We start from the raw sequence: 26,491 nt of genomic DNA, 5'->3' as shown, positions 1-26,491 counted from the left end.
TTTTGGTTATATATAATTATGGGTCTCTTTTGTGATTAAGGAGTATGCATTATTGTTTTGCTGATCTTGCCTTTTACCTTTCACTTATGCTTTAAAAAAAAAAAAAAAACGAGCTGTCAAAATGATTTCTCATGACTTAAAAAAAAAAAATACTCACTGCTAGTGATATTGTTTGAGAGACAGGGGACTGTGGAGGGTTATTGGGGAACTCTGAATGTTCAACCCCCCAGGCTTGAAAGCAGAATGTAAAAGCCATCTGATACAAGGTGGTATTTGCTAATTTCTTCATCTGAAAAGCAGATATCTGAGATAGTCCTTTTGTGCTCTGTGACTTTGACAAAGTAAGAAGTGGAGACAGAGGAGGAAGAGATAATCTCCCAGGAGAGATAGACGGGTTACAGCACTGTGTTATGAGCATATTGACATGCAACATGACAAGAGAACATTACACAGACTCTCACTGGCCTACAGGGTGATCTGCTCTCTTGGGATGAGATGAGATGGGGAACAAAGCATTCAGGTAAAGGTGAAGAACTCTACAGAATTCAGCAGAAGTGCCTTAGGATGTATTCAACAGTACCAAGCGTGGGAAGGTCTGAGAAGATCGCTTCTGTTCTTCTCATATCCTGCTTTGCCATGTACCTCATGATACAACTGATTATTGTATTACTACATTTTGTTACATAATTAATTTTATATAACTACAGTATTGATAAGGGCAATAATGATAACAGTGCTCATGATTATGATAATTGAAGTAGGCAATACGTAATGGTTTTTAATTTATTATAATTTATATAGTGGGCAGGGTGGCTTAGTGGTTAGCACTTCTGGGGGTTCGACTCCCGCCTCCCCCTTGTGTGCACAGAGTTTGCGTGTTCTCGTGGGTTTCTTCGTGAGTTTCTTCCGGATACTCCGGTTGCCTTCCCCAGTCCAAAGCATGCATTGCAGGCTGATAGGCATCTCTAAATTGTCCATAATGTGTGAACAGGAGTGAGAGTGTGTGTGTGATTGTGCCTTTTGATGGGCTGCCAACCCGTCCAGGGTTTCCCCTGCCTTGTGCCACGAGTCTCCTGGGCTAGGCTCCAGGCTCTCCACAACCCTGTGTAGGATATGCGGTACAGAAAATGAATGGATGGATGGATAATTTATATAGCTTACAAATATAAATTATTTTACTCACTATGTTAGAATTTACTTATATACTTACTTATATCATATAATTGCTGTAGATTTGTCAGCTGCACGTTCATGCTGTGAATCTTCTGTTCTACCACATCGCAAATGTGCACTTTGGTTTGGTGACCAAGGAAGCCACTGAAGCACACTGAAATCATTGTCATGGTGGAACCAGGTTCTACTGGCAGATGTTGAGGCAGTTAATTAACCTTCATGAGTGGCAGGTATTTTTGTAGAACACTTTCCATTTATAAATACATTCTGGGACTACATTTTGACAGGGTAGAATTAATTAACATAGAGTAGCTCAAAGAATGTGTACTTTTTACTGTGTGGCTCCAGAGCTAAAATGCTTTGGTTAGACTGTCACATTTCACGTCTGTATCATCCGAAGATCTTTATAGTTAGAGTTAGGTCCATGGTATTTTGTTACACATTGTGGTACATCTTCATGGGTATAGCTCTTCTAGGTGCTGGAAAAACAGGACTTCAGAAAGCACTGAAAGCTGATCTTCTTCATACACACTTCTAACTTTATATAAAAGCAGACCAATAATGATGTATATAATGAAATTAGAAAAATATTCTACACTGACAACAGGCACCATGAAGTATTGCTAGGCTCCAGGCTTTCTAATGTTCCACATGTTGGTCAGGTTATAAAGTTTCTGAAGGTTTAATAATCAGCTTTCAAAGTGCTGACAAGACACTTACAGCTTCAGCAGTGAAAATCCAGGAAGACAGCCTGCATTTTTAACATCAAGTCCACTGATCTATGGAAGAACGCTGTAATAACAACTCATACTGGAGTTTTGGAGGACAAAAGCTGCCCTCTACTGTCATAAATATTACACTACCATAAAAGCCTCAGACACCCATTTACAGAGTCGACACTCAGCAGAGAGCAAACAGAACTCCAGCAACTTCTACCTTACAAGAAACTCATTTTTACAATGATATTCTTTCCAATTTAGCCTGGTTAGTTAGTGAATAAAGATTTTCATTTATATTTACATTTAGATAAACTACCCTGATATGTGTTAGGAAAGACATCTGTGAATGAAACAGTTTATTTAATGTTTATTCAGAGAAAAAATGAAAAAAATGAAAAAAAAACAGCTTATGAAAAAAAAATAACTTGATGGAGTTACAAGACAGGAAATTTTTAAAAACAAAAAATAAAAATGAATTTGTTCAAATGGTTCAATCTAGAGGTATAAGGAAGAAAAATACCAATCAGTACTGATCTGTAATAAGAAATAATCCACCATCAGTCAGAGTTGTTCTTCAAATTTAGTATATACATGAGCCCTTATGCCAGTGCAGAAGCACACTACCAGTCAAAACTTTGGACACACCTTCTCATAGAAGGCTTTTCTTCATATTTCTACTATATTAGAAAATTAACACTATAGTATAACATGATATTTTATTTTTTCACTACAGTTGTCCATAAACAAATTTCAACCATAAGCTTTTATCAAAATGCCTTTAAGACAATGAAAATTATACATTTAATCTAGTGTGTCCAAACATTTTGATTGGTAGTGCACACACCCTGTATCTATCATCCTAAAAGGTACTTTAAGAACCCTTAAAGTTTCTATGTAGAGACCTACAATAGAGCGTTTCCCCTTTTAGAGATGATTTCAAGTAGAATACCTTTAGGAGGCTAGAAGTGTTAAAAAGCCCAAAAACCCTGAATATCTTTTTTTTTCTAAGAGTGCAGGGTCTAATGGGTCTTTGGTTATCACTCTGGGTTCTATGTAGAACTGAGTGTTTCCCTATCAGAAAGGGTTTTGGTTGTGTAATGTTCTGCCCAGTTAAAATGTATGGTGAATAAGCAGAGCTTTAATAGTCAGGAAGATGGATGGTCCTCTCTTCCCCAGTCCTGGCAGCCAGACATGGCCTCTGCAACAGCATTCGAAGGGTCAGGGTAGTTCTCACAAAAAGAATGTGAACGTCCAAGCTCCGCAAATCCCAAACAGAGACCCAGCAATGAGCTGCAATTTCCCTCAATAGCATCATGACCATCATCTGAAGAGAAGAAACAAAGTAATAAATCTGAGTGGACAGTAGAGGAAGCAGTCACCTAAACATCAACCATGATATGCTATCGTATCAGAGAAACACAGAGCCCACATCTCCTGTCAAATTTATTCATCACGTCTTTGCAGAAATGTGAAGTGTCTTATGATCAGTTTATTTCTGTTTCCGAGTGAAATAATGAGATTTTTTTCCAAGATTTAAAGCAGTGGTTCTCAAATTGCAGTCCAGGGACCCCCAGGGATCCGTGAAGCATAACCAGGGTGTCTTTTTTTTTTTTTTTTTTCACTTTGTTATAGTGCTGGAAATATCAACTCATTATTATCAAATTTATCATATTTATTATTGACTTCTTATAGTTATTAGCCTATTTGACTGCTATTTATCCAAAACCTCAGTAACTCAAAACCAAATATAAATAATGCCAGGCCTATAAATAATCTCAGCTTATTATAGACACATATAGTCTGTCTGTAGTAATTTCAGGAATAAAAAGCTCTGTGGCTCCAATAAATAGCCAAAATATTATTGTACATATTTAAATAATGAACCTAATATTTCAGTAGTTGGATTATAGTTGAATCGTTGGAGAGGGTCTGTGAAATTTGTTTTACGGGTCTGTGGCTGCAAAACGTTTGAGAAGCCATGCCTTAAAATAGTTGGTAAGTGACTGAGATATGAATTAAACAATGATTATGAGGTTAGAGTGCACAATGTCAGATTTAATTAAAGAGTGAGCTAGAAATAAGTTCACCCTTTTATTGTAAATAAAATAGTCATATTTAGTACTTGGTTATAAGATGTGAGATGTGATTTCCATGCAGGGAAAAGTAAACAGAAAAAAACCTAGCAAGATGCATTGCATGGCAACTGCAAAAAAAGAAAAAAAAAACAGCTAATTTCAAATAACTTTGAAATTAATATAATTATATTAGGTCTTTGCTATTCCAAGACTCACCAGTGCATTCTCACACTGTTGTTACACACTAGATTGCGTTTCCGACAATTCACAATTTCCCAGACACAATTAAAAAAGACATTATGGCATAAAGACATTTCAATATTTTACCATTTCCAGGGATTTCTCTCACACTAGGAGAATCTTTACTCTGAAATTCTCGCTGTCGCTGCAAGGCCTTACATACTTTCTTATGTGTGAACCAGTGCAGCCTCTGACAAGCCTGCCCACAGTAGACAACCTGGAAAGAAATAAAAAATCAAGATAGTTAACGTGTGCCCTTACCCACCTGTGCTCAGTGCTAGAATCAGTCTCAGTAAGAACGGAGTGTAAATACATAGAACTCACAAAATGTTTCGGAATCACATCATATCAAGCTTAAAAATGGCACAGACCAAAGATTATATGACAGGAAGCAGGGAGCCTCTGTACCATTTCGCAGAACGAACACTTCTTATCAGCTCCCCTCTCTCCGCATGTAGCACAAAACTCAGCATCCATTAGAGCCGTCTGACCCGTTAATGCCTGAGTAAGAACTGAGAAGGCTGTTGGGGAGTTCCCCTAGAAACAATAAACAGTTTGCTGATTTTACACATGTTGATTAAAGGAGCAGTTTGTAATTTCAGTGGTCTTTTCTGTCTGTGAGGTAAATTGCAATTTCATGGAAAACTTCCCCTAACTGATCCCACCTCCTCTGGAAAAACTACATATGCCCTGCGAGTTGTAATTTAAGGAAAAGAGGCAGGAAACATAAACAGAAGCCTGAAAGGGGGGGAAACCTTTTTTGCATGATAAGATTGCAAATTAGTTTTTCTAAGGTAACTTTGAAATTAGTAAGGACTAAGGTAACTTTGAAATTAGTAAGGACTTAAACACACCGTGGCATATCATGAACTGAATCGTTTCTGCTAGGTACTTTTTAAATAACCTATACATGCTCTTTTAATCGAAATTGAATACACTGGAGTAACTTATTCATACCACACTTTTGACCTCTATACAAAGTGTAATATATGGAGGTTACAGGTTACACAAGACAACAAATAAATCAGAATGTTGGTAATAAGCCATACAGTTTCACTAACATTTTCCACTGGAGCTATGTTTTGGACCAACTGGTGCAACAGAGTCGCCTCACAGTAAGGAAACTTCCGGATACAGTCACGAATAAATTTCTCCTGGTACTGAGGAAAGCCATCACCATCTCGCCCTTTTAAAAGACTGAAAAAAGTCACATAATTACCATCTATGGAACTAATATATTAATAAGTGTGATCACATTGAAAGACTAGTGTGATTAAAGGTTGCCATTTGCATCACTTTAAGGCGCTTGACAATGAAATTACCTCTTGAGGAGAGCGTCTAGTTTGTCATCACGCTCCTGTAGGAAGGCCAGGCACTTTTGTAGCACACAGCTGATGTAGTGCATCTTCATAGCCAGCACCTCATTCATGTCCTGCTGCTTCACACACTGCTCACACAGCAGATCCATCACTCGGTAACACTTCTCTAGAGCTACGACGTCTACCAGGAGCGGGTTTTCTTTCACCATCATCACCATCTAACAGAGAGCGTGGGAGGATGGGTGGCATTTGAGATAAGTGGAAAGAAGACAAAAAGGAGCTAATCAGGAAAAATATGCCACAGTGAAATATTTCAGTACCATTTTGACCCAGCTAGCAGGTTTCCAGGAACTAGTCATATTTTAGATTACACATTTTCTCTGGACTCATCAAAAAAGATAGATTAGGAGTTAAATATCTGTGAGACTGTGAGGACCTTATGCAAGACATCTGAGATAGCTAAGATACCATGCTCCAAACAACATAAGGCACATAAGATCCAATTACACCATTTTTCCATGAACCCTTACTTGCAAGATTTTCCAATACAGTATTATTTATTTATATACGTATATGTTTACAATATACACAATAGACCAAAAGTTTGAAAGCAGCACTAAGTCTGTAAAGCATGAAACCTTCACCATTTTAAGAAATAACAGGTAGTATATGTACCATAACAGGTAGTATATGTACCATGTTTTTCTTTACATTTTACATTGATTTAATGTATACATTTTAAAGTCCACAAGTTTTAACAGATATGTTTATCCCATATATCCTTGGTGAGTGAAGAAGAGCCTTTTGGTGAATATTTTAATAAATCTATGCTTTTCTCCTAACGATAATGTATTTCAGTAGGCTTATGGGAATCAAGCCATGTACTCACTGCTAAGCTACATTTTGATACTGTGCTTAGCATACATTATATGGCCAAAAGTATGTGGACACCTGACTATCACACTCATGAGCTGGAAGCATGTATGCTGTAGGACTATGATTTCACTTCATTAGAACTATGAGACCTGGCCCAAATGTGTTCCAGCATGACAATGCCCCCTGCATGAAGCAAGGTCTATAAAGACATGGTTTGCCAAGGTTAGTGTGGATGAAATTGAATTGGCCTGAACAGAGCGCTGACCTCAACGCCATTAAACACCTTTGAGATGAACTGGAACACTGACTGTGCACCAGGCCTTCTCATCTTATATCAGTGCACAAGCTCACTAACGCTCTTGTGTCTGAATGGGCACAAATCCCCACAGCTTCCAAAATCTAATGGAAAGCCTTCCCTAAAGGTTGGAAGCTATGAGTAAAGAGGGGGCCAACACCATATTAATGGCTATTTGGCTATTACATTTGGCTATATAGTGTAACTGTGCGTAAATACCATCGTAATGTTTGGTGTCTCCTTTGACTTGCCTCAGTCTAACACTGGCAATAGCACATACAGCTTTTTTATCTAGTTTAACCACAGTTGTATAGGTGCTATTCAGTGTGACTGATATCATGTTTATTTGTAGAATTGAGTTGTGGTGCTAATTTTGCTCGCACTTAAAGGCAATTTACAGCAGCTCTGTGTTATCCACTCCATGCAATCAGCAACACTGACTAAAGGCTACTGATGTGTAAAATACAGGTTTATAGGAGTGTCTTATATGGAGATCTAGTGACTAAGGTGCATTCCCTAATTTTCTGAACCTTGTACAAACAATCTGTGAACCCACCTCCTTGAAATGGCAAACGTTTTAGTCTCCTCCACTTAGGGTTCCTGGTTAATGACTCTACTATTCCCTTAATCTCACCTTGGTTTTTTTTTTGGTGTCTTGCAGATGGACTTCACTGTAACATATTTTGAAACACTGCTTGCAAGTTTATACTTTGGCCTACAGTTAGTTCCATCAAATATAAACATGTAGAATGGGTACATGCTTTTGCAAATGGTATCATGGCCTGAATTCACATTCCCTTTTATGGAAACATTAGTTGATGAATCTTAGCTCACTGGCCACATTCATGCAGAAGAAGATCTCATTATATTCTATGATAATCTGTAGCCATGTGAAGTTCTGCTGGATTTTTGCAATTTACAGAAAATGATCTCTGCAGAAAATATATAGATTTAAGAGCAATTCCTACCTTGACTGGGTTGAGGTTGGTGGTCATGATGATTTTATGTAAAGGTCCTGCCAGTTTTGGAGGCAGTATGGGTTCTTTCTCTAAGCCCTGCGGCCTGGTGTAGTATTCTAATCTTGTTCGTGAGAAGAAGTTATTGATCACTGTCACACAGTCATGCTGGCCTGGCAATACAGAAGAAAAATTGAAATAGCTGCTCAGTGGTTGTATATAATTTAAGTATGTAGGCAGTGTGTAAACATCTTTGTCTGTCTGTGAGCATTACCTGCATTACTCACCTACAAAAGCTGCCATTTGGGCTGCGGTCCGTCCCACGGAGTTGACCAGGTCTGTCTCTGCCCCAGCGTCCAGCATCATCCATGTAATCTCAGCATTGCCTAAGCATGAGTTTTATTCGCGCTTTGAATATTTACTCAAAATACAACTGAGCTACAAAAACACAAATGTTTTATATAAAAACAGCTCTTTTTTTTAATCAAAATTCAAAGATTTATTTCTTTTAGTTGATTGATACTCCAAATAAACACCCATTTTCACCCCCAGAAAACATCTGTGTTGTCACCTGAGAGGCTGGCGAACATGAGAGCAGTATAGCCATACTCATGCTCATTACAATTGACATCAGCTCCATGCTGCAGCAATAGCCTGCATACGTCTGCTTGCCCCTTATAAGCAGCATGCATGAGAGGGGTCATGCCATTCTGGATGGAAAGGTCACGGGGAAAACATTAAATACACAGATGTGAGATTGTAAATGAAACTGCACCTTTTATCAGAAGGCATTTATAACAAAAGATGTCTGATTTGATTATTCAAAGCAGCAATCTGGTTTTATTTTTTTGTATTGCTGCCTCTAATCAACAAACATTTTTACTTCTCTCACATATTATCTTTGTGACTCATAATCTGAGCTGCTTCTTGGCCAGAGCTGACTGAGTGCGTTGGTGGCATAGATTGCATGCCATACATCTGAGTTTGACAGGCAGGAGGCTTGCGGTTTGCTGTTTTAAACCACTCTATTTTTGACAAAAGAGTCTGAAGAAGCTTGTATTGTGGGCTACACTGAGTGCTGCTTCTCCATTATCAAAATCCCTTTGAGCTGCACGTCCGCCTCTCACAAGTCTCCACCATATGTCTGTCTAACAATGGACAGCATGTGTTGTCAGTTCACTCCAACAGGCACTGTACAACTTCACATAAGAGCTACTCAATAAATGATTACATCATTTACACATGGACTACAAAATTTACAGTTATATGATTCTGATTGGTCAGAAGATGTTGATTAATTTTCTATAACCGCATGGCACTGACAACTGGGTTGCCTGCAAGTTGTTTCTATAGCAACAACTTACACAAGGACCTGTATGGCAGACACTCCACATAAATGGATTTAAAAACGTGTAATTATTGATATGGTGATGTTTTCTGTGACGAGAAATTTATCTCGTGTTTTAGAAAGACTCTCCAGTGTCCACACTTTAACAGTCAGAGGTAAAGCTGTAAGTTTAAGGTTGTGACATAGCAAAGTCTTCAGGGCAGATGGCTTTGTGGTTTCACTATAAAATGTCAAGCTGTATTTTTGTTTTATTAACTACAAGAGAGAGAAAAAAGACTAATAAGGGAGGTACTGTAGCTTACAGCTGCTATAAGATAAGTGATAACAGGAAGTAACTTGTTTCATGGATGTTTAACAACATTAAACAGGACTAATATAAAGTAGGAGGTGTAATTCTTTTATTAATACAAACGTAATTATTGGCAAATTGATGTGGTATGAGAGAAATAAAATGCTTCATGACATGATGCTATTGGAAAATAATCAACTTAATAATAGTCTTGCATTGTGCCATATCACACCACCTTTCATTGATTATTTTCCTATAACAGCATGCCCCGTGTTTACGTATTCATTTGTGTTTATGCTATAAAGATAAATTAATTACTCTTACCTCATCCAGACAGTTAACCCGCACTTCTTTACTGTTGAGAAGCCGAGCAGCCTCTTGCACATCCCCTGCAAAGAAAAGATTTGCTTGGTCAAATAATTACAAACTAACAGATGGATAATTTAAAATATTTTACACATATTTGACATTCAGTTATATGATCAACACTGTAAAAACATGAATATCTTGTAAAACTGTGTGTACATCAGACTGGCCCTGTACTAGGTGAAACTTTAGTTTATTATTTTTTCTATACGTTTAGAAAAAAGTTTATTATTTGCTGTTTATGTAATTATTCAAAACAATACCGATATCAGAGGTATTGACTGAGACCTGCTACCCAATACCCAATAGTAACCAAGCCAACACTCTGCAAGCTTTTATTGTCAAGTTATGCAAAACAGATGCATGCAATTCAGTAAGCATCATACTTATACAAGGTATAAAATAATCAGAGGAGCAGATTGAAACATTTGTTAAATATGATCCGATAGTGATCCAGTATTTCAATTCGATATCATCCCTGACACCAATACTCAGTATTGAATTGATACATCCCTACATGTCATGTAAAATACATTCAATTAACACACACACACACACACACACATCAATTTCAGGAAAAAAAAATATTAAAGATATATATATATATATATATATATATATATATATATATATATATATATATATAAAAGAATAGGTTCAGAAAATCTTAAGAATCTTTAAGTTTAAATTTTGAGGTAATTTTAAAGATAAAAAGGGCAGTATATATGCATCTCCTGCACTCTGACTGATACCTGCAGCAGCAACCTGTAGCATCTCTCTTTCAGCAGATGTTAAATCACCTCTCTTCGTTTTAGCTGTGTTCTCTTGAGTTGTCATTTTAATGTTAATTGCTATGTTTTTTTAATTGTTACTAATACGAATTTGCCTGTATTTTCCCTTTAAAACACCTTTATTCATTCACGGTAAGGTAACGAGAGATATACAGAAGCCCTCAATTTATAACACTGTAGCCATGGAAGAAAAGCCATTGTTAGGATCGTACCATTTTCGGATCACAACAAGGGGGAGATAAAATATATGAGCTCAAATGTAAGAACATTTAAAGCAGTAATTTTTTACTATAGGTTGACATACTTTATTTACTATACATCGAACTTTCATCATGTAATCTGTTATTTTATTTACAGTGTATTTGCTTTATAATGTAGCCTAATAATGTACAATAGACTCCTCGGTGGTGTCAATGTTGGACTGCTCTGAGTGCATTTCAGTGCCTCTCCGTGTGGAAGAGTGAGACTTAGCGGTACTCAAGCGGTGTTCAAACTCTTCACAAGGTTAAACCCACTGCCAGGTAAAAGAAGTTTTAACTTCAACAGTGCTCTTTTGAAACGTGTCTTTCCTGCTGTAGTTTAGTTCCCTGTGTTAGTCTATACTGGTGTGAACCTGTGTGGTAATGTTTAAGCTGTTCAGCTGGCTTTATGTGTGTAGAGGAGGTGTAGAGGAAGCTGTGCTGTTCAGCTATGTACATGAACATGTATATTTTGCTTAAGAGCATTGAACGCACCTCGAGTCTAATGTAAAGACTGAGCTGGGCTTTAACTGCACAGGTAAAGTCATGTATCATGTCCTATAAACTAATCAGCATTGCCAGAAGATTTCTAACACAGTATTTATGCAGGATAATCTTATGTGTTTTTATGGTTGAACACTTTATTCATCTAAGGATTTAGACAGGTGGTGTTTTGAAAGAGGAACTGAAAACCTCATTTGAACATTTGTATTCAATAGGACACAAAAAAGTGTTACACAATAAAATACAGGAACCAGTCATATTCCAATATGCAAATACAGCTCATGCAACACCGGTTTACCAGGTGAATGATTAGGTGCATAGAGTTGTGGGCGTCCCCAGTTTGCATATAAAATCTTTTGTGATTTCTCTACGGTCCTGTGACATTTTTGTTAAACTGCTACATTAAGCAATTTATTATTCATTATAAAAAAAAAAAAAAAAACCTAAAGGTCGTAATTTACATGACTGTGCTTCATCAAGCTGATTGTTTTCCACTCTGCATTTGGACTAAGACGTGAGCACTTCTCATGCTGATCTGGTTTGATCTGGTTCACCCATCCGTTCAGATAAGAAATACATTTGGAGGAGATGGAAACACTTGCCCTGACACCAAGCTGTTGGTGTGGATTTTTTTTTTTTCTTTTTTCTCTCCAGACAGTATAGCATCCCAATGTCTCATTTGTTAAATTTCATTTATGTTTCTGGTCTGGAGTATTCTCAGGAGCCCTGATGTTTGAGACTGGTGACACCCCCACAGTGTGGACATGCCAAATCATTGTATGGCTATGGAAATAGATTAGAAGGCCTGAGCTGGACAATGTCCACTGGCATACTAGTCAGTAGGTGATAAGAATGAGAGGTCCTATTCTAGGAAAAGGTCTGTGAGCTTTGTAATTATATGAATTTTGACATATGATATCACACAATGTAATCATCTAAGTTGCAGTAACACTTAAGACTTGTTAAACACCCACAGTATTTTAGCTCTGCAGCCTGATTTTTTTATTTTATTTTTTTCTCAACATAATGGTTTGGAAAGTGTGCCAACTTATTCAGTCCACATTCATGTACTGTACATATATTCATTTATTCATCTTCAGTATCCTCTTTATCCTGGTCAGGGCTGTGGTGGATCCTGATACTTTCCCAGGAACACTAGACTCGAGGTAGAAATACACCCTGGATGGGATGCCAGTCCATCTCATTCCATCACACACACATTAACTCAGTCATGTTTTTTGGGAGTTGGGAGGAAACTGGAGAACCTGCAGGAAACCCACGCACACACAGGGGGAAGAGAAACTCCTCACAGACAATAACTTGAGGGCAGGATTGAACCAGGGACCCTGGAGCTGTGATGTGGCAATGCTACCTGCTGTATCACCATGCTGCCTGAGCAAAACCCATCAACAAGAGCGTGTCTTTTTATCTATCAGCCAGTTAGTTCTTACTGTGACTGCCTGATCAAGCGCCTTTAGTTGTGCACCAGCTATGTCGCAGTGTAACCTTGCCCATTCTGTAAGATCACAAACATCACTATATACAGAATGAATTGGTCACCTAGAGTTAGCTGGCTAGCTAAAATATAAGCTGTGGTTTAAAGGGAAGATGGGTGGTCTGCTGATGGTTGGTCTCAAATCTCAGCTGCATGTTCCTGACTGTTCCTGAATGTAGGTGCTTTTGCTGAGGCTCTGTGCATCTCCTGGGCTAATGGATGCAACTAGCCTGCTAACTCTAGCTAGTTAGCTAAAATATTTTGTAGAGAACAAAACTAACATGCAGGTTGTTTCTGATGTGTGTGTTTTTTTTTTTTTATATATATATATATATATATATATATATATATATATATATATATATATATATATATACCCAATCTGTTCTAGCTAGATAGTATTTTCTTGATGGCTAAAACCCACACCAGAGGATTAAAGGACACAGATCAGACAATCAAAGGGCTTGAACCACTCACTCTTTCTACATAGCTTCAGATAAACTTCCTAACACCTCTCGTTAGTCACTACCGGGCATCTAACAAGGACAGCTGACTATCATCTATCATCCACTAGCTTCCCCATCAAATTAGAAACAAATAAATGCCCACTCTGTTTAGCAAGAAAAAAAAAACAAGTCTAAAACTCAATCAGTCCTAATCCCTTCTTTCCTGATAGACTAGTGTCAGACTCTATCATTATCACACTTCTATTTGTTTAGGCTTTTATGCAGCAGCTAATGTAATACAGTATATTTTTTCCTCCCTTCATACAGGTTTTTTCCATTTTTAACAGTCTTTCTCACTATAACTTTAGACATTTATGTACACTGCCACAATTTCAGCAGAGCAGAAATATGATTGTTGTGTATTGTTAGCTTAACAAAAGAACAAACGTGTATTACAGTATGGGATATACTGTATTCTCCAGTTTAATAAAGTATAGATATAAAGGAGTGGAACTTCCTCTTTCTATCGCATGTGGACTCTTATCTGATGTAATTAAAGAGTGAGGCACGACTCAGACTTCTCTTTCGTTTGCAAGGTGTGATCTCTCTCTGGGTGACTCAGTTTCCCAGCTAATTCTCACTGTGTAAATTAACCCAGAGACGACACCCAGAGACTTCCTCTAGCATCAACGATACCAGGTTATGGATACAGCCAGTGCTTGTGTCAGATACCTTTTGCGCATACCTAACAACACAATGTTGTCATTTTTAGCGTACAGTGGATGAAGATTATCCGGGCCGGTTAAAGCTGAAGTGAAAACAGCCCTTGTGGAACTTGTAGGGTGATGTCTGGTATCTCCTGTGTACGTGGGGTCAAAGCTGCAGGAAATGACTAGCCCTAACTGAGACGTACAATGTGCCCAAGCCATTATTAATTAGAATTAGGAGTGAGTGATACAGTAAAAATATACCACAATACATGAAATGCAAAACAGTAGAACATTTTGTATAATGTATCTAGTAGCTATATAAAAAAAAATATATGTACTTCAGGAAAGGTAGGAGAGAAATTCATTTAAATTCCTAAAGAAACTTTTTCTCGAAGGATCTTCAACTATTTTTGCTCGTGCCACAGAAAAAAAAGCATCATTAATGTTACCAAAATCTTTGAGGTAGGAGTAACTGGAATAACTGTTTCTGTACAATATACGTAAACTATGACACCTAGAATTGTCATTATTTGTGTAAGACACTCCCTTTTTTCTGCAGAAGCTACATCAAAATCAGGTACCAAATTCAGTTACAATGCCTTTCTTTGTTCTGCTTTAAATTTCAGTAGTTTCCGTAGTCAGGGCTGTGTGGGCAGCACTTCTTTCTAATTGAGCTGCAAATGATTGGTTGTGGGGGTTGTGTGTTTGGATATGCATTGTTAAGCGCCAGAGAAACGTCAAAAATACCTTCCAAAAAAGTGAGGATGGGAAATGTTGCTGAGGAAATGGAGATTATAGTCATAATTGTGAATACTGGGGTTTTTGGATGTTGATGGTAATCGATGGCTTGATTTGGAAATCATCAGTGGCTGTGCACTTGAAAGGAATTGTGTAGATGCAAATTATGTACAAGAATTTCAGCACATTTTCCTATACTGAGAAAATAATGGAAAAACACAATGTTTACTCGAAACCTGCTTATAACGCCTAAGGGCTGCTGTTGCAGAGGTCAGCAAATGCTAGTGCAAAACACTTTCATGAATTCTATAGTTGAAGGGTTTTGTCCTTTCAGAGATGGGCCTACATTTTCAACAGGAAGAATTTGTACTTATGCAAAACCTTTAGGAATGCAACTGGAATGACTTGTAAACTGCTTTGGAAAGTTTGATAAATCCAAATAGTAAGAGCTATAATCAAATATTCTCTTTTCAGTGCAGTAGTTTTTAATGTAACTGACCCTAGGCTTTCATTATAAGTGAGTTTTGAGTAAACAGGTTTTCTGTTGTTTTCTCAGTACAAGAAACTGTAAATATTATTTAGAGATGTGATAGGTAGAGAAATGACACTAGAGTATTCCATCAACTGTTGTCAAAGTGTGTGTGTGTGGGTGTGCGTGCATGCGTGCGTGTGCACAATACCAGGCAGTGGACTATGCTCAGACATGTCCTTGCTGTAATACGACACATGTCCCATGCCTGGCTTACTGAAGTTTACGCTGTCACAGAGATGAGCTCCTCTATATTTAGCACAGAGCAGTGTCAGCTTGACCACAGCAGTCACTTTGCTGGAGTGCTCACAGAGACACACATCACACTTACTCTGTAGTGGAAAGGACATTACAGCTGGTAAGCTTTTCAAACAGCAGGTTTTTTTTGTTGTTGTTCTCTCTGTACTGTTTCACCACGGATAAGCTCTGGTGTTCAGGAAAGTGTTAGTGATGATGCGTGGGAAATACCTGGCACGGAAGCGGTTACTGGAAATAAGGGAGTGAAAAGTCGGGTGTTATAAATTTACTTCTGCTTTGCTTTCTGAATGATGGTTTTATGAAGTGGTATCAGGTTGTTGAATGTTAATAACTGGATCAGGTTCAGATTCTACCATCTTTTTTTAGAACTGCTTAATATAACAGAAGCATTTATAATTTGAATATAAGCCGTGCATTACAGGAATATGCCTTTTTTTTTTTTTTTTTTAAAACTTAATTTGTATTTGTTGCATGTGTAACATGTGTAACACATACTATGGAGAATACCTAGAAGAGAACAGAACCACTAGTGACTCAAGTTTAATAATGCTAATAAAAGTCTAAGGGCAGTTATATATGTTTAAAATAGACATAGAAAAATAGAATTCACACATGTGACACAAGCATGTGAGAGCAATACAATTTAAAAAAAAATGCTTTCCTGAGCATTTTGTGGTTTCTGTGAGATTGAGGAACTTCTGTATTTACTTTGTGCTACATTGGTTACACATAAGCACAAATTATGAATGAAAGGATGAAGTATATGAATTTAGAACTTAATTTACCTTAGACGGAAGAAGACATTAAAACTTCCTCCAGAAATGTGTTTTGCATATAATGAATGCCCAGGCAACTGCCCATGGACTTCCAAGGTTAAGTGAGTTTTGTATAAATAGATGTCAAAATGCTGGTCCTTAATAATCACATATATGCTACAGAGGCTGGAGATGGAAATTGGGTTGAAAACCTCTGGATTATTCCTTTAATGTTCTCAGCCTCCTGGTTCTGGAAGTATTTCAGCCTGCTGGTATCATTTGGTCCGGTTTGCACTAACATGCGAATGTTTTCCAAGTAGATAAAAAAGCACTTCTGTAAGTCTCTCTGGATAAAAGCATCTGCCCAGTTCATTTAATGTAACATTTATTTTTCTTTTCAGGACTTTTATGAATACCGGTAAGCAACAGAAGCCAGTGCTTACAGGCCAGCGGTTTAAGACCAGGAAAAGGGGTGAGTGTCCATTTTCAGCACTGTCCATCTACTGTATAGTGTAATATTTTATAGCAGTTTAACTAGACTAAATAGCTTTTTTTGCCTTGAAGACTGTTTAAAACTTTTATTTCCAAACAAATTGACTTTTATCCAAGTTTGTCTGGGCACTTATCCACATAAGTGCGCACACACACACACACACACACACATACACACACACACACACACACACACACACTCCCCTAAGGTACTCATGTGCTGCAGTCTTTCACTCACTGTTGCAAAAGTCCCTGTAGCAGTTCTCTGCCTTCCATTAATAGCCTGTTTGTGTCTGCTCTTGCACAACACAACCACCTCACTACTGCTGCCATTTTTCCACCTGAACAACACACACACACACACACACACACACACAAGCACACAGATCAGGAACAGCAGCGCTGAAGCTGCCCACACTAGTTTAGATGCAGGACTTTTCAAACAGGCTTTATATGATTTAAATACATTAGAGCTAGAACACTGCGATTGCAGTACAGTGCTTTATAGACAAATGCTCATGGAAAAACTGTTTTTCATTCTGAGCTTGGCTTGGCCTACAAAATGTTCCTCAGGGGCTTGTGACTGCCAAATGTGAGGGTGTTTTTTATCACAGGACACTGGTGTCACACTTCAAAGCCTTACTCTGTAGGTGCTATTGACTGTTCAAATGTGGGGTGTCATAGCTACAGCCAGACTGTTAATGTGTACTTCTACCCATTTGGTCTGATGTATTCATGAACTATGTACAGTAATGATGGACTGTAATTGGCTACTAGAGCTCATTAAAAAGATTAAAAAGTGCAAGATTCATCCTCAAATGCTCACATTTGTGCACAACTATCAGTTACACAGACAAGAAATGTCTTTAGCAAACACTTAATGAAAAGTAGTGTGTACCAGTCTGTACCAGTCCCACAGTTGGCTTGGTTCTGATTACTTCCCTCTGGTTATTGCAGATGAAAAGGAGAAGTTTGAGCCCACGGTTTTCCGAGACACAATCATTCAGGGCCTCAACGAAGCTGGGGGTGATCTTGATGCTGTAGCCAAGTTTCTGGATGTCACGGGTTCGAGACTGGACTACCGTCGCTATGCTGACACTCTGTTTGACATCCTCATCGCTGGGAGCATGCTTGGTATGAACTAAGAAAGAGGAATGTTGATGGTTTCTGCTGTACTTTTTTTCTTTCCTTTAACATATTTTTTAAAGGATATGTTTAAATATATGCATATATTTTAAAAGCTTTTTCCACATTTACAGTACTATCTTCATTATTATTTTTATATTTAAAATGATTAGATATTTTAACATGAAATGCTGTCTGTTACTATATGGCAGTTTCTTGGCAATGCTGGGGTTATGCTTAGCTTAGTATCATGATCAACAGGTGCATTGACATTGCCCACAGAATCAATGCACTGTACTTTGTCTAGAATTAGCTCACGTTTCAGGGTTTCTCTGTAAATGTAGCTGCAGCTAAATGGTTTACTTTGGGGTTTATATGTAGTTACACTAATCAGCAGGACAAGTATGAAATCTGTCTTAAAGAAACAGTTCAGCCAAAATGATTAACAGTGAGTAGAAGCTGCAATTAGTCAGCAGTCAAATGTACGTGCACATAGAGTATGTATGCAATTACTGTCTATAGTCTGTTGCTATGCAGTTTGTCAACCCCACATTCACCTAAATAAAGCTAATACACCTCATAAGCCTAAATAACAGCTCATTTTTACATTTCATACACCCTGTTGTGTTTTTTCTCCCTTGTTGACATCGGCTCCTTAGGGTTTATTGATATGAGCAGTGTACAGTCATACAAGCCGTTACACCATTAACCTCTAACCTCTGTTTCTCTCCAAGCCCCCGGGGGAACACGCATTGACGATGGGGACAAGACCAAGGTGACTGTCCACTGTGTGTTCACTACAGAGGAAAATCACACTGCTGCTCGCAGCTATGCTCAGGTAAAACACCTCCTCGCTGAACGGTAATGCAGAATGCCAGCCGTGCTGTGTCACTTTAAATGCAGATCTGCTTGACACTTTCTGTATTAAAAAAAAAGGTGCTTTATTAATTAATCTTGCCAATGTTTAATATTAATGTCAATTTTTTAACACTTGACTGGCTGGAAATGATATTTTGTTTATTAATTTGATTTTCATGTTGTTCATGTACATATCACCAGGTTTTCAATAAACTTATCAGGAGATACAAATATCTGGAGAAGGCTTTTGAGGAGGAAATAAAAAAGGTACTTTCGTTGTACTCTACTTGTTCCAACAGATGGTGTTTATACTGTGTGGAGTTAAAACAGTTCTTCTTTCATCAGTCAGCCTAAATACTGCTATGGTATAAGAACTCTGTGCTGTTTGTTAGGATGAGTCACCGTTGTCTATGTAGCCCCCATTTATAACTCCTCTGACAGGCTCTAATTATAAATTTGCACCTTAATTATGAAACTGACCACATCTGAAGGAACATTTTATGTTGCCAAAGCTTTGCTGCTTAATAAGAATAGTAGGCATCAGAGATGAGTACACATTAATGGGTATGAAGGACCTATTATACATTATATATCCCTTATTATATTATCCCTTTGGTGTTTATTTTCTACTTCAATTTGATGTTTGATTAAGCTATAAATAGCTTGGGGTTTGGGCTTTAAGTGGTGTGGTTTTGTTTGTGTCTGTCATACTGACTCATGGAATACAATAGAGATACCTGGCAATTTCAACATGTGAGCCTAGATAGTTCACAATAAGGTGTAACCAAGCCACATGATTGTGGACCTTTGAAACCATGGTCAATAAATACTCATTATGTTGAAGTTTCTGGTTGCTATATAATTAAGAAGTTGAGTGTTTGTTCAGTGTGTGTCTGGCTGTTTTATGCCTTAGTAAAAGATGGATAAGGCTTTTTTCAGGCAATGTTTTGGAGGGATTCAAATCAGGGCTGTTTTTCTTTCTTTCTGAAACCTGTTTAACACTTTCTGTATGTTGCTGTTTGTCCTGGACAGCTGCTACTCTTTCTGAAAGCCTTCAGTGAGTCTGAGCAGGCAAAACTGGCCATGTTGACAGGCATCCTGCTGGCCACTGGCACACTGTCGCCTGCCATCCTTACCAGCCTCTTCAGTGATAACATAGTGAAAGAAGGTTTGTGGAAAATATTATACATTAGGTTTTAAGTGTGTGTGTGTAGGGTTAGGGCTTGGGGCTTACAGTTTTGGTGATGCTGAGAAAGTCAGCATTTACCAGTTCCGTCAAGAGGTTCTCGCTCCGCAGCAAAACATCAGCATAATGGATAGATTTCACATTTGATTTGACATTCATTAGTCTTCAATAAGCACTTTTATTATTTTATGGTTAGGATTACATACACTCACTGAGCACTTTATTAGGTACACCTGTACATCTACTCATTCATACAATTATCTAATCAGTCAATCATGTGGCAGCAGTGCAGTGCATAAAATCATGCAGATCAAGCTATCATAAAATCATGCAAATCAGCTATCAGAATGGGGAAAAATGTGAACTCGGTGATTTTGACCGTGGCATGATTGTTGGTGCCAGATGGGCTGGTTTGAATATTTCTATAACTTCTCATCTCCTGGGATTTTCACACACAACAGTCTCTAGAGTTTACTTAGAATGGTGCAATAAAGAAAAAACGTACAGGGAAAAGCAGTTCTGTGGATGGAAACGCCTTGTTGATGAGAGAGAAGTCAACGGAGAAGGCCAGACTGGTTCAAGCTGACAGAAAGGCTACAGTAACAAATAACTACCCTGTACAATTGTGGTGAGCAGAAAAGCATGTCAGAATGCACAACATGTCAGACTCTGAGGCAAATGAACAGCAGAAGACCATGTCAGGTTCCACTTTTGTCAGTTAGGAACAGAAAGCTGAGGCTGCACTGGGCACAGGCTCACCAAAACTAGACAGCTGAAGACTGGAAAAACGTAGCCTGGTCTGATGACTCTCGATTTCTGTTGAGGCACACAGATGGTAGGGTCAGAATTTGTCACCAACAGCATGAATCCATGGACTCAGCCTGCCTTGTGTCAACAATCCAGGCTCGTGGAGGTGGTCTGATGGTGTGGGGAATGTTTTCCTGACACACTCTGGGGCCGTTAATAATGATCATCGCTTGAATGCCACAGCCTATTTGAGTATTGTTGCTGACCATGTACATCCCTTCATGGCCACGATTTACCCATCTTCTAATGGCTACTTCCAGCATGATAATGCACCATGTCGCAAAGCAAAAGTTGTCTCAAACTGGTTTCATGAACATGACAACTTTTTCACCTGTGCCAAGCAAAAGAGTTTTTTGAAGTTTAGGATCTTCAGGTGTTCTCAAATTTTCATTAAACAGATGCATGGAAATCCTTGTAGTGATGGGACACTGCATGTTTGTGCTAGAAAATGAATACTTAGCTTAGTACTTGCAGTCTTACATATACAGGTTTAAATTGTTTTAATTTAATTTGTACCAATATATGTATCAATGCACCCTAACATTTTTAGGATCATCCTTCTATTTGTGATGTTGGAATTTATGATTTTCACTCACCTTTATGTCAATCTTATTATACAGGGATCGCTGCTTCCTTTGCAGTGAAGCTGTTCAAGGCATGGATAGCTGAAAAAGATCCCAATGCAGTAACTTCTGCCCTGAGAAAGGCCAGCCTGGATAAGAAACTCCTTGTATGTTTGTGTGTGAGAGATTGCCTGCGGTTTCAATAATGGGTGATATTTAATATTGTAAACATGCTAAATTTGAGATTATCAGCAGATCTGTGAAGGTGTTTGCTCTAAACATTCATGACCTTGAGAATTGGACATGGTAACAGAAAGAATGCAGGATAAACTTACAACTCATTACTTTGTGTTTGTATATTATTACTAAATTTTGACAAAATTTATAAGCTATTTTTAATTCTCCCTTTAACCTGGTCTTCATTAATTCAGTCTCATATAATCTGCTCAGGAACTCTTTCCTGCCAACAAGCAAAATGTGGAGCATTTCTCCATGTACTTTAATGAAGCTGGGCTGAAGGAGCTCTCGGACTTCCTGCGTGTGCAGCAGACTTTGGGCACCCGCAAGGAGCTGCAGAAGGAACTCCAAGAGCGTCTGTCTCAAGAGTGTCCCATCAGAGAGGTGAACATGCCTCCACATTTATACAATGAGTCATGATCTCATTGGTTGTATTTTAACATTAGTAACTTCACATTTGCTTGGCAGACAAGACAGATTTTGTAAATAGGTCACAGAAAAATTCTTAAAATTAATACAGATTAATGTGTAGTTTTATTATATACTTTCAGTTGAATATTATAATTGTAATTCTGTTATTAGGGGGCCAAGCACAGAAGGTGCATAGACATCCTATTGTTATTCTACCTTTTCTTATTATTCTTCCACTTCTTCTTCTGGCTAGGGTGTCTATGGCAGCCCATAGAATCGTAAAATGGTAAAAAGTTGTGAAATTTGGCACACTGACTGGGAAGGGTCTAAGGAACATTCTGACCAAATTTGGGCCGAGTGCTGCCAAAACTATAGCGCCACCATTGGGTTAAATTTGGGCCTAATTTGGAAGTCCATTTATGGTCATAACCTTTGAACCATGTGTCCAAAATTTAAAAGGCATCCCTGGATTTCTTGGGTCTTGACAATTTGAGCGCACCCTATGACGTCAATTTCCACCTAATTAGATTTTCCACCACTTTTTTCGCTACTCCTCCTACAAATTTTGGTCAATCTTCACCAAGAAGGCTCACATCATCTTGAGGCCTGTGTAAATAAAAGTTATCAAAGGAATTCTGATATTCAAAACTGTTCTCCCATAACGGACAGGCAAATGTGTGAAACTACAAATAATTCTTGAATCCCTTTGCCTATAGTTCTGGCTCTGCTTTCCTGTGATTGCTTATGCAACAATTGTAGCGTGTCTGTGAATGTGCGGCTCACCGAGTCTAGATGCTTGGCCCCCGAAAATGCTGCTTGCAGCTTTAATTTTAAACTTTTATTCTAAACCATGCACTTCAGAACTAAAAACAAATAAGTAAAAATGGAAAATGATTTATATCACAGAGCTATTGAATTCTCGATTCTGATTGGTCAGAACATGTTGATTAACTGTTATTCTATATGTTGGTTTATTTTTTATAACAGCAGCTCTGACAGTAGTTTCAGCTGCAAGACTGCAAAGCTCATTCTAATATGGACTAAAACTATTTAAAAGGAGATGTATATTTAGCATTTTTGTTTAATAGCATTTATAGCTGCAATAACATAAGTGATAACAAACTTGTTTTGCAGCCAACTTAAATGTACAAATGTAAATGTAACCATGAATGGATAAAAAAGTATGATACGTAATCTTTTATAAATAACAAATTGTACTCATTGTGAAATTGCTGTGGTATAAGAGGAATAAAACACATTGGGACATGCTGTTATAGGAAAATAATCAGCTCCTGGGTGGTAACAGTACCTCAGGCTACAATGAACCACCCTGTTGTTGATCATTTTCCTATAACAGCACACCCTATTGCTTTTTATTCCTTACATAATCATACATGTTAATTTACTGTAAGATGAAAAGGCTTCAGATGCGAAAGACATGTTTCATCTTTGACCCAATAGTGTAGCTAGAAATATAAATTTATGAAAGCCTATACAGAAAGAAGTAACCAAACTAGTTTTATTAAAGCCCAAGCTTGATCATACATTATATTCACACTGCTGCTACATGGTCAAATGAACATAGGGCAGAACACACTCACCGCATTTATTGTGCTTCCCTTGTTGTGAAGTGCATTCCACTCATGATTGTGTGCTCTCTCAAAAAAATCATACTACTGAGCATAATATTGTACAGAAATCACTAACATTTTGCAGCAAAAACTCACAGCAGCTGGATCCAACCAAGAAATTGATCATCCTGCTAAACGTTCACTTTGCTCATCAATATGTACAATCGACCAGTATTAATGCTTAAGACCACACAGTAAGCTGATTGGTGACAGTTTTGCTTATCCTGATATGCATCTCAACAGGTCATCTGCAAATAAATTAATATTGTTTGTCAAGATGCAACCAAAACATAACTTCAGTTGTGTCAGCTGCAGATTATTATTATTTTTTTTTTTGAAAATCTATAAAAACAAAATGCATACCTTTTTAAGTGTGTAAGACTTTTGACCAGATGTTCAATGTCATGTTCAGATTGTGGTGTATGTGAAGGAGGAGATGAAGAGGAATGACCTGCAGGAGCAGGCTGTGATTGGCTTACTCTGGTCCTGCCTTATGAACGCTGTGGAGTGGAACAAGAAGGAAGAGCTGGTTACTGAGCAGGCCCTTAAACACCTTAAGGTAGATAGATTGTGGTGTTCTCCTCAAATGCATTAAATACATTTAGTAATACATTTGCCATCCTATTTCAGTGACTATGGCACTATATTGCACATCACTGCTTGTAGGTAGTAGCAAAGCTAACCAATTTATTCATACTGTAGTTGATATGACATTCATACTGGAATTGATTTATGGACAGTACAGACTGCTCACAAAACTTAAATCCTGAGCACAAGTACAAAGAGTACTTCTTGCAAATCTTTTCAATGTTAAGAGTGTATTTATGAGCCTTTACAACCCTGCATGCTTACTCACTCTGATTCCTCACTCTTTTTGTGTAGCACTACGCTCCTTTGCTGGCTGTGTTCAGTACTCAGGGTCAATCTGAACTGGTCTTGCTACTGAAGATTCAGGAGTACTGCTATGACAACATCCACTTCATGAAATCCTTCTCCAAGATAGTAGTGCTGTTCTACAAAGGTACCTATTTTATTAACAGAAAAACTCACTTGCTCAATTATGGTATGTAGATACGAGTAGCTTTGGGAAAATGATACTTACACAATTTACCCCTTACCCTGAATGTAACTGATCAGTCAAGACGTGTTTGGTGTCCAACGAAATATATTTTGTCCCCAAATTATATACTTGCTTCAAATGTTAATGTTAAGCTAATCATGTAAACTCCTCTCTAAATAACTGACTTTTGTATAACAGTAGGATAATCCGTATTTACAATAAAGGTTCTCAGTGAAGCATTGTCTAGCTACACTAGTAAGTAAGTTTTATTTCTAGAGCACATTTAAACAAAGTGCTGTACAATAAGCACAAAGGACAATAAATTAATAATTAAATAATTAAAAGAAAGAAAGACAGACACATATATCAACGAAACTGACACATACCAATTGACTAAATTGACTCCTTAACATTATAGCATTTGGATGTATAATGAAGTTTTGTTCATTTTTCTAGATTACAGCATGTCATACATTGTCCTGAACCATGTCCTCAAGCCTGTCTAAATTTGCTCAAACATCCTTAATTGTGAGATTTAGCAGGTTTATACTACACTCCATTCACAATCGCCCTCTTTATGTACATCACGAATGAGGAATAACTGGCTTAGTGTATTGACCTACAAAATGCTTCTGCCTTAGTTGAGAAGGCTGTTATCCAGTTAACGAATAGCAATGACCTTATGAACATTGACTAGTGGTAGTTTCAGGCAAACCTTTAAAGGCAGATAAAGAAACTCTGCTACAATTCTAAATATAAATAGGCATGATTTTCAAATCATCTGAAGTGTCCATAGACACCCAGGAATAATATAGAATGCCTAAATCTAATAAAATATAGGACCTTCTAAGAACCGGTTGCTGTGTCATATATTTACAGAAAAGATTTTGGGTGAGATGTCCATTACGCATTAGCTGTAGCTTTTCATAGCGCTATGACACTACTTAAAAAAAATAAAAATAAAAAAATACCAACCCCCTGGACACCAAACACATCTCAGCTGATCGACTACATTTGGGACATTGTGTAAATTAGCTTTTTCAAATCGTGTTCATGTGACTACACACCCTTCTGTTGTTAGCCGACGTCCTTAGTGAGGAAGCCATCTTAAAATGGTACAAAGATGCCCATGCTGCCAAAGGGAAAAGCGTCTTTCTGGAGCAGATGAAGAAATTTGTGGAGTGGCTTCAGAATGCAGAAGAAGGTATGTGGGTTTTACAGAAATGCTGAAAAGTATAAACTCTGCTTCATTCTCTGATTTACTGCATATACAGTATACCCAGCCACTACTGAATTAAACAGTTAATATGTGTGTATGGCACTCTCTCTGGCAGAGTCTGAATCCGAGAGAGAAGATTAGCTTTCGGGATGACTGAAGATCTCTACACACTGCTCTGAGGCCGGCCTGTTAGTGCACTGTAGTCGAAGAGTCCTAGACACTCGAGCACAACCAGTGGAGAAGCCATAGACACACTTTTTAGTAAAAGACGCATATTCTTTACTTTACTGTTCAGGTACTCTGTGAATCAGCTTCTCATATATTCAGCTGAATTATACTCCCTTGTATGTATGACTGATTTTTATGAATAAAAAGGTTTTTATATGTATAATCTCTTGCTGAAATGTCACTTCAAACACCTAAAAAACCATAATTTCACTTTTTACTGATGTGGGGATTAGATGTTTATAGGTTTTCTTTTTTTTCCCTTGAAAATATAATACAAGGAAAGGTCAGAAGTGTTTATTGTATTTTTTTATTTATCAATAAACAATCCTTTTAAAGCCCAAATGCTTTAGTGGTGTAAATCAAGCATTATATTTTATCTGTCTGTTGCACTGCGTAGGTTATGAAGCCTTCACTTAGGGTTGTTTTTTTTTTTTTTTTCTCTTTAGAGTAAGAAAATTCAAATTCCACAGTAATATTTGAAATAATCACATACTTGTTTTGTCATTACATAAATAATACCCATTTGTTAAACTTTGAGACAGTGAAAGGACAT

The 26,491-nt window shown here is 37.7% G+C and overlaps 2 protein-coding genes across 3 annotated transcripts; one reads left to right on the top strand and one right to left on the bottom strand.

The window, feature by feature from the left end:
• Positions 1-1,824: 1,824 nt before the first annotated feature.
• On the bottom strand, positions 1,825-10,647 carry LOC113536236 (ankyrin repeat and MYND domain-containing protein 2). The gene is made up of 10 exons (XM_026930076.3): positions 10,409-10,647; positions 9,615-9,679; positions 8,225-8,363; positions 7,941-8,039; positions 7,666-7,826; positions 5,530-5,744; positions 5,269-5,404; positions 4,616-4,744; positions 4,295-4,424; positions 1,825-3,216 (listed from the first exon to the last, which is right to left on the bottom strand). Exons 1-10 carry the CDS (start codon positions 10,491-10,493, stop codon positions 3,038-3,040), a joined length of 1,338 nt encoding a protein of 445 aa, XP_026785877.1. The 5' UTR covers positions 10,494-10,647; the 3' UTR covers positions 1,825-3,037.
• Positions 10,648-10,858: 211 nt separating this feature from the next.
• On the top strand, positions 10,859-26,280 carry bzw2 (basic leucine zipper and W2 domains 2). Of its 2 annotated transcripts, none has more exons than XM_026930212.3 (12): positions 10,859-10,968; positions 16,523-16,593; positions 17,571-17,747; positions 18,473-18,576; positions 18,798-18,863; positions 19,629-19,764; positions 21,210-21,319; positions 21,603-21,773; positions 23,844-23,990; positions 24,314-24,452; positions 25,573-25,695; positions 25,826-26,280. In XM_026930212.3, the coding sequence occupies exons 2-12, from the start codon at positions 16,530-16,532 to the stop codon at positions 25,849-25,851; spliced, it is 1,263 nt and encodes a 420-aa protein (XP_026786013.1). In that variant the 5' UTR covers positions 10,859-10,968; positions 16,523-16,529; the 3' UTR covers positions 25,852-26,280. The 2 variants fall into 2 exon arrangements, with proteins under 2 accessions (XP_026786013.1, XP_026786014.1); XM_026930213.3 differs by lacking the exon at positions 10,859-10,968 and adding an exon at positions 15,334-15,466.
• The last annotated feature ends 211 nt before the right edge of the window (positions 26,281-26,491 follow it).

Source organism: Pangasianodon hypophthalmus, chromosome 23 (genome assembly GCF_027358585.1).
Source record: "Pangasianodon hypophthalmus isolate fPanHyp1 chromosome 23, fPanHyp1.pri, whole genome shotgun sequence".
Lineage (NCBI taxonomy): Eukaryota > Metazoa > Chordata > Actinopteri > Siluriformes > Pangasiidae > Pangasianodon > Pangasianodon hypophthalmus.
The sequence above is the reverse complement of the archived record's forward strand: the minus strand, read 5'-3'. Positions and strand labels throughout refer to the sequence as shown.